We start from the raw sequence: 12,472 nt of genomic DNA on the forward strand, positions 1-12,472 counted from the left end.
GTAGAGACCTATATAAGGTACATCCTTCTTTCGCTCGTAGAGTTTTTTTAAAAAGTATGATGGGGATTTCTTCAGGAATAGACACTCTTTGAAATTGCCAAAGAATGGCGTTGGCGGTATTTGCAGAACACCTCGTTTTTCCCAGTACTTGAAATTGCGAGTTATGTAAAGGTAAGCATTATTGTAAGCGATTATATCTTTCAAAGCTCGTTCTTTGAAACGGCTTCATAGATCGCAAAATCCTTTTACAGGAGTAAAGTTTAGGTACTAATGAAGGGTGGGATTGTAAAATAATTAGTAATAATTGAAAAAAATGTAAAAATGCCTAACGAGATATCTGTATCATATATCTGTCCTGGTTCGATTGCTGTGTAGGAATCAGACAATGTAGCCAACCCCGAAACTGCCCACAACTGGGCTGCGTTCGGAAACGTCACCCGGGTACACACGGGTATACTCCCTTCTCCTTCTAACTCGCTGAGATAGAAAGAGAAGGGAGTATACTCGTGTGCACTCGGGTGACGTTTCCGAACGCAGCCCTGCGTGCGCCATCGCGCCGTCTCTCGCAAGATCCGTGAACTACTGCTGTGACATGATTGCTGCTCTGCGTGAATATTTTTGTGAAAAATATACACGATCGTTTCAAAGCTCCCATTTTTATTCTAGGCTTTCGATATCAATTTCAAAGGTACGTTATTGTTTGTGCACGTCTTCTGAAGTGCGGGAAAGTTTAATTTCGTACATATTACGTATACAACTGTTTATATTAGAAAATAAGGTTATGAGGTGACAGCATTTTAAAAATTTTTTCAATTATTACTAATTATTTGACAATCCCGCACTTCATTAGTACCTCTACTTTACTCCTGTAAAAGGATTTTGCGATCTGTAAAGCCGTTTCAAAATAGGAGCTTCGACTGTTTTTGTCGGTAATTTGAACGGCTTTAGCATCCCCTTAATGACCTGCACGGCGCGCGTAGTTGTGATTGTTGTGAATGCGTGGAAGAATCCCGCTTTTTGCGGTTTCCGTTCGTTGGGTCTTGGGTCGTTGAGTCGTTGGGTCGCGATTGTCGTTGACGACTGCGTCAATTATTATTTTCTTCAGTACGTCGAGACAATCGAATCATCATGGTTTACGGCAACGAACACAAGGCCGTTTTGCAAGCTATTATACACGAGGGGGCTTTACATGAAGATAACGGAAATGAATTGATTATTAGGTTATTTGGTATGTAAGCTTAACTGTGTCAACAGCACAGAAAATGTAGAGCACAATAAGAAAAGCAAATCAAATTTTGCATTGTCGATGAATTTCAGATCACAATAATACTGCGAAGGTATTGAGTGAGATAAATGCAGAACTACGACCGTTATACATGACCATAAAGTGCATGAATTGCGAAGTTACCGGCCAGCTGTATTGGGTTTTCGCAAGCACGGTGCAAGACAAGAGTGCCAGGTACTTAATACCTACTTAAATGTCGTCAACTGATGTGATATTATTACTGATATTACGGCTGCCACAAAAGCTTCGCGGTTACCACTCGTCGTTTTTCAGCTTCCATCCTGAATTCTCCCAAGCCGAATTGGCTCTCTTGCGCAGCGTATATTCTGAAATTGTTACTTCAAGCAACGGCTATGTATCAAGTACGTTTTGCCTTAACTTATGTTCGTCGTTGAATCTAAGACTGAGCAAGGCTGATGCCGATGAGTTCTTACACGAAATGGTCAATAGAAAATGGTTATACTCCAAGGTGTATATATTTTTATATTTCACAACTTTGATGGTATACTCTTAAAAGAGAATGTTATAAAGACATAGATTTTTTTCAGGATGGTAAATATTATATGGGAGTAAGAAGCATAGCGGAGTTGTTGCAATATTTCAAGGATACCTACGAGAATAATCTTCAAATTTGTACTTTATGCAAGCAGGAACTTTTTTATGTAATATATTCCTGTGAATATATAACGCACATATCTTATTTGACAGAGGTAACTGATTTTGTTATCTTGCAGAGCGAGAAATGTAGCAAATGTGATGCTGCAACACACGTTCATTGCCTGGAGAATTATGCAAGAAATCATGGCGGTACAGGATGTCCTAATTGTCATCATCCTATACCAGGAAATTCCAGTAATTTTCTATCTTTTTAATTTTATCTTTGGTTCTTTATTATGTTTAATGATTTTACTATTATGTCAACTTTCTTTCTCGACATGTATTCAACATAACATTTTAAATGCTCAAATATTAATTTTTTTTTTTAAAAGATTGTATTACCTACAGGTAATGATGCCATGGATGTTGAATGCGCACCACAACAAGTAGAAACAGACATAGAGATGACACAGTCTAGTCAATCCAAAAGATCAAAACGGAAACATAAGAATTAATATATGATGCTACGTTTAATATAAGATGCTACAGAGACATAAGAATTAATATAAGATGCTACGTTTAATTTGTGACGCAAGAATATTTGGGATAAAACATGTTGCAAACTGAAGAGTTACACGTTTATTTTTCTATAAAATTATATTAAATTACTATGTACAATAAATGTACAATAATCTTACATTCAATATAATACTAATAATAATGCTTCATTATGTACATTTACTATGACTCGCTTCGAATTTTTCTCTTAAATATTTGAGACCAGCCATAATGTTATCTTCATTTATATTTCGTGACAATGATTCTTGCTTGTTTGTGTGACCGACACTGCTGGAAGATGAAGATGAAACATCGTTTTCACCAGGAAGGGGGATATTCATATCGTCTGTTTGTTTTTGCTGTTCAGGCGTATATATCTCAGAATAGCCATGTACATTTCGTGAATAATTGCTGGATAGATGAGATAACGGATATGAAACAGTCGTTTGTCCCTGAGGTAAGGTCACAGCGGGAGTTAATGTCGGTCCTATTGTACTTTCAGGCAATTCATGGGGGCTGGTATTGGCCGCGTTGTATCCCGGTAAATTGTTTTTGTCGGTCTGACTATTGCTATCAATGTCTTTTGCAATGAGAACTGTCTCATTACCGACAGAATCGTTACTGTTTTCACGATTCTGTAAATTGTTATTAGATTCTTCAATGGACTTCTGAGAGTTAGAAGTGTCTGCGTTATCTGGCTTTTCGTTTTCTTTACGAGTTAATTGCTCATCGTTCCGAGAACTGTTGTAAAATCCACCACTCGTAAAATTATCATAAACTGGCCCAAATTCGTTAATTCTTTGCGCTCTACATTTATCTACCCATTCTTCTTGCGACATTACGCGCCAGTGATTCTTCTTGCCCAGAAGTTCTCCAAAGGCTTTTATCTTATCTTCATCATTGGTTTCTTTTTCCTGGATAGATGCATCGACACCTGTGGCTACACGATCAGCTGTCTCATTAGACTTTTCTTCATCTTTTTCAGCAGACTCGTCTTTATTTTCCGTAGAATTAATTAACTTTTCTTGGGCTAACTCCTCCTCCGTAGGCTCCGCTGGCAAGCCCGCTCTGATACGCTGTCTAATTCTCGCTGCCTTCAATCTATTCTGCTCCATTCTCTCCTTCAGTTCCTTGATCTCCTTCATTTCCCTCTGCTTCCTCTCTGTCTCCTTCCTCAAGTTCGCCAGGTTTTCTTGCTGCTTCATTCTCTCCTCCTCGTCTTGCGAAAACGCGTAGTAACCGACGCCGTGCGCTCGCGCCTCGTCAAACAATATGTCTTGATAATGTATGTCAGCCTTGTCCGCAAGCTTTCGCGTTTGTTCTTCCCATTTTCTTCTCATGATTTCTATCTCAGGTTCTTTCTCCTGCACAATGTATTGCTCCTTGTTTCCCTCTTCTTCCTCTTCACCGAGATGTTTCTTCGTTATTTCCTGCTTTATCAAATCATCCTTCTTCTGCATGTGCGGCAGATCCTCCCGCAAACACTTTCTCGTACGGCCAAAACAATCCTGATACTCCACCCAATTTTCCTCCGGCTCCAAGGGATATTCTTCATTAATCGTTTCATCCACGAATTCTTCGTCGGGTTCGTCCAATTTATTCTCAAAATCGACAAGAAATTTATCGTTATTATTCTTCGATTTCTTCAACCTCTCGTACAATCTTGCTTTAGCTTGCAACATTAATTTTGACTTTTTGTGGGCGACGATATCCTCCAAGTCCATCGGTCTCTTGACCTTCTCTTCAGCACCGTCTGCAACAGTCTTTTTGCTCTTCTTCTTATTCTTACTCAACAGTGGCAGCGCATTGACAGGCTCGGTCTTCAACTTAGCCTCGTTTACTTCAGCTTGTTTCCTCAACAGTTCTGCTTTCAGGCCCATCAAGGATGAAAAGTTGACGTTTATCTTCTTCGTCATGTTCATTGTTGGAGCGTATTCAACTTCAATAAATATCTCGGCAAGCAAAGAGAGCACTTTTTGCAAAAGTCCAGAATACAGACCGTCGATATAATCCACGATTGTTCCCCCTGAAAAACGAGATATTATTAGATCGAATTTACTCAGACCGACTTATTCGTTTAACGATCTGTCATAACAACACTTACGTGAATTATTGACGTGAATTATTTGACGGCCCGGAAGGCTCAAGACGTATGCTTTACGTATGCAACTGAACAAATTGCGTAAATAAATTTCATAACGTTCCACAAATAAGTGCAAAATCGAAAAACGTTTCTTCGAGATGACAGACGAGGTTATGTTATGTTTTGCAATCTGACCATAGGATATAACGTAACGCAGATTTACCAGGTTCGTAGAGAGCGAGCGGCATAAATTTAAATGATAACAGGCGTGTTAAAAATTTCTAGATAGCAAAGAAATAAGGAAAAAAATCGCAAACGACTTGTAGAAAAGAGTTTAAGTACGATCTAATAAATTAATCGCCAATTAAATTAATTGGAGTTTGGTGTTTGGTCGAGTTAAGAAAGTCACAGAAAGAATAAACCTCGACTCGGGTCTTCGATTTGTCGTGACGTCACGCCTACCTCGTGGCTCGTGCGAGCAAACCGGGGGCGGCCATCTTGCCCCGGCGCGCGTCTAAACTTTCGAAAGTCACGTGACGCGTTTGAAAGCGAGCAGCGTGGCTGCACCGGAGGACGTCTTCGAAATTTTCTCTTTTTCACGCCCGTCGCGAAATCCGGCGACATCCTCGAGGTCGTTAGCCATCTTAATTCGAATTCACGTACGTACAATCCGTAGCTTCCACAAGTCGAGAGATTTGCGCGGCAATTAGATCGCTGGAAAAAAAGGGGCTCGAAGGGTCGAGGTGAAGAGAGAGGAAGAAGGAAGGAAGAAAGGAAGAAGAGGAAGCTGGATCCCTTGAAGGACGCATTTCGAAATCTACCGATAGTACATGTAAAAAAAACGTATGTAAAATATATCTGTAACGTTTATTAGAAGCGATACCGCGAGTCTACAGCATACATAACACGAACTATAGATTTTCGGCGCGAGTATATTTCGGAACGCACCGGCCGCGGCAGAGGTGTCGAGGACGTCCAATGGAAGAATAGGGAGAAGAGGAGGAAGTCCTCGTGATCGTCGCGACTCGGCACTCGGCAGTTATCGGCGACGGTTATCAATCTGCAAGATCGATTCTCGATTGCCCGGGGATATCACTCGTGCCAGTCGTGCCGCATATCGAGGGCGCCCGGCGCAGTTGCGCCGTTTCGTTGCCGACGTAGCGTCGTTGAGTCCTCGGGGAAAAGAAGAGCCTTGGAAAACGCGGGAGCACGCGGGACTACGAAGCCGGGTGGATCAGTGCGCGCGCGCGCGCGATTTCCAAGGTAAGTAGAGCGAGAGGGAGAGAGCGAGAGAGAGCGTTTGGTCGTTCCTCGTGGTCGACGTAAAATCTCGTGATTCCCAGTGATTCCATCTCAGCCCGTTCGTGACTATCCCTCGCGACGATAGCGCACGCGGTTTCTCGGCAAACCGTAGCGGAGACCGGCTACAGCAACAGTTAGCAGCAGCGGCAAGCCGGCTAAGGGCACCGGTCGGAGCTAAATGGCACCGCGCAGGCAGGCGAAGCAAGCGGCGGCGGAGAGCGCCGTGGCCGCCGCCGCCGCCGACGGCAACGTGACGCCGCCGAAGAAGAGGAAGATGGTCGCGAAGCAGGCTTCGGACGAGCCGAAGCAGATCAAGGGCAGGACGACCCGGCAAGCGAAGGCGGATAAGCAGGAGAGCGAGGCTGGCGGGCCGACTAGTCCGCCGAAGAAGTCACGCGGTAAGCAGAAAAATGCCGCCAGTCCTACTGCCGCCGCGAAAACCGACACGAGGAGCAAGTCTAAGAAGCAAACCAACAAAGAACCGGAGGACGCGACGGTAGACAACCATGCCGGCGAGGAGGTAGCCGAAAAAAGAACTCGCGGCGGCAAGACCGCGACGACGGCAAAAAAGGCGGGAACTAAGGCGACCACGGCGAAGCCAAAGGCCAAGGCGCCGGCTGCTAAAAAGCAAAAGATCCGAGCCACGGATGAAGAAGACGCTGGAGATTCTGGGAAGAATGCCGCTGGTGCGAGTCCTGCGAAGAGGACAACTCGTCGCATGAAAATGGTTGCAGAAAGCGATGCGCAGGCAAAACCTCCTGCAAAGGCATCTAAGAAACGCAAGAACGCGGACGAAGCTCTTCTGGAGGCACAAGCTACCAAGGAGGAGGAGGAAGAAGAGGAAGAAGAGGTGGCCAAAAAACCTCGTAGCAGAGCAAAGAAGGTGGAACCTGATGATGCACGTAAGTTCCTTCTTTTATCTCGTCAGATTTGCCGCGGAATGTCTTCGGTGGTCACAGATATATTTGCAGAAAGCTAGAATGGAAGAATTTTTATTTCAGTAAAGTTTTAATAAATTTTTAACAAATTCTAACAGTATTTCAACGAATTTTTCTAGGAATTTGTGGCTTTTACAGGATATTCAGGCATTCTGTATAATTTAGATCTGTACAAAATAATTAACAAATTTACAAAATGTACTGATCGATATATTGAAGTTTTTATTAATGTTCATTGAACCAAAGGCTTTGACGGCTAAATTTAAAAGTTCTCAATGTTTGGATGCCATTTGCATTGTATATTTGTTTTATAAAAATTTCTATTGCCTATGCTATTTGAGCAATATTGTTACGTATACAACTTTCTGTCATTTGTAGCCATGACGACGTCCAGGGGAAGAGCCAAGAAAAATCCTGCAAAAGAAGTTGCTAAACCACCGCCAGAGGAGGCAGAAATCAAAAAACAAAATGGCAAGGAACAAAACGCAGCAGTACAAGAAGACAATTCAAAAGCAAAAAATGTGAAAAATGCAAAGAAAGGAAATGCAAAAAAAGCTGCTCCTAGAGGAAAACTTAATGCTGCGGCAGGAAAGACTGATGAGCAGGCTCAAGCAGAAGAGGCAGCGATCCCCGAAGTGGATGTTAAAGAAAATGGAGAAGCACACGTGGCAGAGCCCAAACAGAAAAAGAGAAATGCGGGGAAAGCGATTGCAGCAATGAATGGAAAAGTTGAAGCCAAGGGAAGACAGAAGAAAGGACAAGCGGCTGCGACGTCTATTGATGAGAAAGAAGCAACAAAGGACGGAACTAATGAAACATCAGAGAATGAAACTACTGAGATGGATGTGACACCAGAAATAGATGAGATTGACATCAAAGATGTTTCCTCGATCAAAGATGACAACGTCTTACAGAGCGAAGAAAAAGCAACCGATTTTAATGATAGTAAAGCAGACTCGACGAAAAATGATTCAGATACATCAATTAAAGAAACGGAAAGATCAGGAACTTTCCTGTGCTTTTAAACAAATACAGAACTGTTAAAGGATAGAATGGCAAGCCAGAGGTTGGAGGGAAATATCAATAATATTTTATATTTGTCCAATAGACGCACATGAAAAATCGCGCTTATATGGGGTAGGAAGAAGGAGGGGGGGGGGGGTAATCTGATGTTTTAATATATTTATCGAAATACTTGCAGCGTAAACGGTTGGGTCTTAAGTCCCTGATCTATCGCTGTAGTCATGACCTAGTGTGACTTTAGTATCGGATCAGGGAACTTAATGATATTCTTAGGATATTTATTTTTTTTTTTTGCGAGAAAAAAAAGCAAAGGATATGCACGAAAGTTTCACACCAGCGTCTGTATTATTGTGTAAGTGCTTGTAATAAGCGTGATGAAGATGTTACCGGAAAATGTTTCGAGCAAAACATATTTTTTTAAAGATGTCTTTTATCGAAAATGTTTAATATTGGATTTTCAGCTATATATCGATAACATGTAGTGCCATAAGAAAGTTTGATAGGCTTTGTGCGATATTCTTGATTCCTATCTGGGCAGCATCTGCTAAAGTCTACAAGAGATAAGATCTATTATGTATAAATAGTAAATATTTATATGTATAATAATAATAATTATAATTAATAGTAATATGTTAATATTATTATATTATAATAAATATTGTTATCGAACAAAAATTCGAGTATCTTGGATGAAAAACGTAGGCCATAAAGAGATAAAAATCTTTTTACTGCTGCCCATGTAGGAGTTAGTACGTTACATATTTTTCTAAAAGGATAAGCGATACTTATAACCCGCACACACACATACACATATGTACACATTGTTTCCGTTTCTCTAGTCCCGTAGTTTTACTTCAAACATTTATTCTTATTAGTAACGATGCAGTTAATCAAAATTGCTTTTAACAAGAAAACTTCGAGTTTGCAGCTTCGGACTTTTATGAAACAGAGAACCTTTTTGATGTTAAACAAATTTTGTATATTCTTTTTTTTTTATTACCGTTAGACCCTACGATTATACTTAAACTGTCATTGGGCGCGTTTAAGTTAACAAAGCAGTCTGCTGCGCAGTTGACAAACAGCAGCTCGTATATCATTGGGATGCATATACGAAATAATGACTAATTTGTATTGGAACTAAAATTAAATACTGGAAAAGTAATTTGTATGTTTCTATCAACGGACGGATTTTCATCCTCTAATGATACTACATTTTGCAGTTAACTATCTGCTGTTGCCTTAAACGCGCCCATTAACTAATCAGAATGTTTGTACTTTAAAAAAAAAAAGGATTGTACATAATTCCGGATTCTGACCTTTCGCATTTTGTACGATTAAATATTACAACATTACAAGCGTTCTGTTTAATAACAACCATGTATAATACATTTACTTCCAATCAGCAAGACGTTTAAGAACGTGCGTGTATTTGTGTTTCTGTAATGTTAATATTCCTTACATTATATTACTATCCTCCACTATAAAATATTTTCTTTTCTCTTGTGTTAGAATAAATTGATTCTGTGTTTATAAGTATATGTTCTTTTTGGGATAAACCCGTGATCGTTGATACTTGTAATAAAACCCCGTAACATCTGAACGTTTAAGTATTCGTATTTTCCCGCCTTCTCGTAACTTCCGTTGGCAACGCGAGTTGTGTTTAATTTCATGCCAAGTCCACATGGTCGCGAGGGCGCCTTAACGATACACGCGCAGAAGTCTTCCGCCTTCCGCTTCCACGGACAGTTCGCAGAGACGTCGAAGGTGCGCCAAGCGTGGTATTTACGATCGAAAATCTAAAGAAACGAGGATAATTCGCGAGGATGGCGGCTATCAGTCTGTTGAATCCGAAGGCCGAGTTTGCCCGGGCGGCACAGGCTCTGGCGGTAAACATCTCCGCCGCGAAGGGAATTCAAGACGTGATGAAGACCAACTTGGGGCCCAAGGGAACCATGAAGATGTACGTATCCGCGCGTTCACGTGTCGTGATGATCTCGCCGCTTCGCCGAGGCTGCCGCCCGCTCTGATTCCCCGCGTTTATCTCGAAAAGTATCTCGAAACTCTTTGACTCCGAAATCCCATTGCGAGGACGTCCAGCCGTGAGAAACGTGGCCGTGGAGCGACGCGCTATTCCGATTTCCGATTCCGCGTCATTCTCCTTATTAGGAAATGACTTACGAATTGCCGGCGAGAAGAGGCGTTGACGTTACCTTCTTTTCTTATTCCGCATATGAGAACTATTTGTTTCTTTGATTTATATACTTATAATGTAATTTTCACATAAAAGAAACGCCATTAAGTGATTGACATATAACTTAAGATCTGGTTTATAATAATATCATGCTAATTTTGAATGATTTGAATCGCCAGGCTGGTTTCTGGGGCTGGAGATATAAAGATCACCAAGGACGGCAATGTGCTCCTTCATGAAATGCAGATCCAACACCCTACGGCATCTCTGATAGCAAGAGCGTCCACCGCTCAGGACGATATGACTGGCGACGGCACAACCAGCACTGTACTGGTCATCGGTGAACTCCTGAAGCAAGCCGATTTGTATATAACGGAGGGGCTGCATCCTAGAGTGCTCGCGGACGGTTTTGACTTGGCTCGCGCCAAGGCATTAGAAATCTTGGACTCGATGAAAATTCCAATCGAGCCTGTCAAAGAGAGCCTACTGGATATCGCGAGGACCTCGCTCAGAACAAAACTTCACCATACCATGGCCGACAAATTAACCGAGATCTGCGTGGACGCTGTGCTGGCTATCAGGCAGCAGGGCAAAGAAATCGACTTGCACATGGTCGAATTGATGGAAATGCAGCACAGAACGGCGGACGATACCACTCTGATTCGTGGTATAGTCACTGACCATGGAGCCAGACATCCAGATATGCCGAAAAGATTGGAGAACGCATATATTCTGACCTGTAATGTGAGCCTGGAATATGAGAAAAGCGAGGTATGTGGTAATGCTAGATGGCATAAAAAGTTTAATATGTTGCAATCAATAATATTAAAGACATATAATTTTGTGGATTTCCATTCCATAGGTGAATAGTGGATTCTTCTACAAATCTGCGGAGGAGCGCGAAAAGTTAGTGGCCGCCGAACGTGTGTTCATCGATAATCGCGTGAAAAAGATTATCGAGTTAAAGAAGAAGTTGTGCGACGGAACGGATAAATCGTTCGTCGTGATAAATCAGAAAGGGATCGATCCGTCGTCTCTCGATATGCTCGCGAAGGAGAACATTATCGCTTTGCGCAGAGCCAAGCGCAGAAACATGGAACGTCTGGCGCTCGCGTGTGGTGGCGTAGCCATGAATTCTGTGGATGATCTGAAAGAGGAGCATTTGGGATGGGCCGGCCTCGTGTATGAACACGTTCTGGTAAATTTCTGTACTTTGATCAACGAAAATGGGAGTTATCACACAACGGAAAACGCAACTTTTTACAACTTTTAATTTACTTTCAGGGAGAAACCAAGTATACCTTTATAGAGGAGTGCAAAAAGCCAAATTCTGTAACTATATTATTGAAGGTAACGCAAATGATTATTTATGCTGACGCGCACACGCGATACAAATATTCTTACTAATATATTGATATTCCAGGGACCTAATAAATTCACATTGGAGCAACTCAAAGATGCTGTGCGTGACGGACTTAGGGCAATAAAGAATGCTATCGACGATCGTGCGGTCGTTCCCGGAGCCGGAGCCTTCGAGGTTGCGGTTAGTCAAGCCCTCCAACGATACAAAGAGCAAGTGAAAGGAAAGCAACGTTTAGGAGTACAGGCCTATGCCGAGGCTTTACTTATCATTCCGAAGACTCTCGGTAAACATAATATGTATTAATTTCTAATTTGTCCTAATACTGTCAACATTATCGTGATTAATCTTCTTTTATTCTTTCGATTTCAGCCGTTAATAGTGGATTTGATCTGCAAGATACGATCGTTAAATTATTTGAGGAACACACCGCTTTAGGAGAACCAGTAGGATTGGATTTATCTACAGGGGAAGCTATAAAACCCGCGGATGTTGGTGTTTATGACAATTATAATGTAAAGAAACAAATTATCAATTCTTGGTAAGATATCGTTAAAACATGCTGTTAAATATTTGGTGATTTATATGCGCTGCAATAACTTACATAGATAAATTTTTAACTTTCAGCACGATAATCGCCAGTAATCTCCTTCTAGTTGACGAAATAATGAGAGCAGGATTATCTTCACTAAAGGGTTAAATTACAATGCAACTCTTATGAAATTAAAAGTTTAAGGACCACTAATAATTTTTTTTTACGAAATCAAATTATATATTGATTATCATTTATTTTGCATTATATCTGTTAACCAAACACGTCGCTTGATCTCTTGCTTTTAACGTAAATATTTAATAACACGATAATGAATTTTCACATTGAACTTAATAAAATGATGTTTTCGTAAAAAAAGTATTTTATTTACTTACACAATTTCACAACGTCGAAGTCTAAGCTGAGGAATGTACAAAATATCTTTGAAAGTATTAAAAAAAAGTCAGATAATGTATAAATAATGTGAATGCCACACGTCATATTTTCAAGAAAGAAAAAAATGCTGATGCAAAAAGATACTGATCATGTAAAATAAATCAAAATATACTGGTTTCCTTGCTTTTATGTTAAAGTAGTAAGTTT

At 41.0% G+C, this 12,472-nt stretch overlaps 4 protein-coding genes across 5 annotated transcripts; 3 read left to right on the forward strand and 1 right to left on the reverse strand.

Annotated features, from left to right (window-relative positions):
• Positions 1 to 548: 548 nt before the first annotated feature.
• On the forward strand, positions 549 to 2,610 carry Nse1 (Non-SMC element 1). Of its 2 annotated transcripts, none has more exons than XM_071717474.1 (7): positions 549 to 688; positions 1,106 to 1,228; positions 1,318 to 1,459; positions 1,559 to 1,754; positions 1,834 to 1,947; positions 2,020 to 2,137; positions 2,291 to 2,610. In XM_071717474.1, the coding sequence occupies exons 2-7, from the start codon at positions 1,129 to 1,131 to the stop codon at positions 2,395 to 2,397; spliced, it is 777 nt and encodes a 258-aa protein (XP_071573575.1). In that variant the 5' UTR covers positions 549 to 688; positions 1,106 to 1,128; the 3' UTR covers positions 2,398 to 2,610. The 2 variants fall into 2 exon arrangements, with proteins under 2 accessions (XP_071573575.1, XP_071573564.1); XM_071717463.1 differs by having other exon boundaries at positions 577 to 688; positions 949 to 1,228.
• LOC139779130 (uncharacterized) lies at positions 2,507 to 4,912 on the reverse strand. Its single transcript, XM_071717391.1, has 2 exons — positions 4,545 to 4,912; positions 2,507 to 4,466 (listed from the first exon to the last, which is right to left on the reverse strand). The coding sequence occupies exon 2, from the start codon at positions 4,360 to 4,362 to the stop codon at positions 2,611 to 2,613; it is 1,752 nt and encodes a 583-aa protein (XP_071573492.1). The 5' UTR covers positions 4,363 to 4,466; positions 4,545 to 4,912; the 3' UTR covers positions 2,507 to 2,610.
• A 226-nt stretch (positions 4,913 to 5,138) lies between these two features.
• On the forward strand, positions 5,139 to 9,386 carry LOC139779148 (uncharacterized). Its single transcript, XM_071717412.1, has 4 exons — positions 5,139 to 5,366; positions 5,441 to 5,786; positions 5,867 to 6,727; positions 7,142 to 9,386. The coding sequence occupies exons 3-4, from the start codon at positions 6,004 to 6,006 to the stop codon at positions 7,786 to 7,788; spliced, it is 1,371 nt and encodes a 456-aa protein (XP_071573513.1). The 5' UTR covers positions 5,139 to 5,366; positions 5,441 to 5,786; positions 5,867 to 6,003; the 3' UTR covers positions 7,789 to 9,386.
• A 112-nt stretch (positions 9,387 to 9,498) lies between these two features.
• Positions 9,499 to 12,247, forward strand: Cct6 (chaperonin containing TCP1 subunit 6). The gene is made up of 7 exons (XM_071717402.1): positions 9,499 to 9,746; positions 10,157 to 10,748; positions 10,840 to 11,175; positions 11,262 to 11,327; positions 11,401 to 11,623; positions 11,710 to 11,878; positions 11,965 to 12,247. Exons 1-7 carry the CDS (start codon positions 9,610 to 9,612, stop codon positions 12,035 to 12,037), a joined length of 1,596 nt encoding a protein of 531 aa, XP_071573503.1. The 5' UTR covers positions 9,499 to 9,609; the 3' UTR covers positions 12,038 to 12,247.
• The last annotated feature ends 225 nt before the right edge of the window (positions 12,248 to 12,472 follow it).

Source organism: Temnothorax nylanderi, unplaced genomic scaffold, assembly GCF_030848795.1.
Source record: "Temnothorax nylanderi isolate EJ_2023f unplaced genomic scaffold, tnyl_v1.0 TNYL_tig0006_pilon, whole genome shotgun sequence".
Classification (NCBI taxonomy): Eukaryota; Metazoa; Arthropoda; class Insecta; order Hymenoptera; family Formicidae; genus Temnothorax; species Temnothorax nylanderi.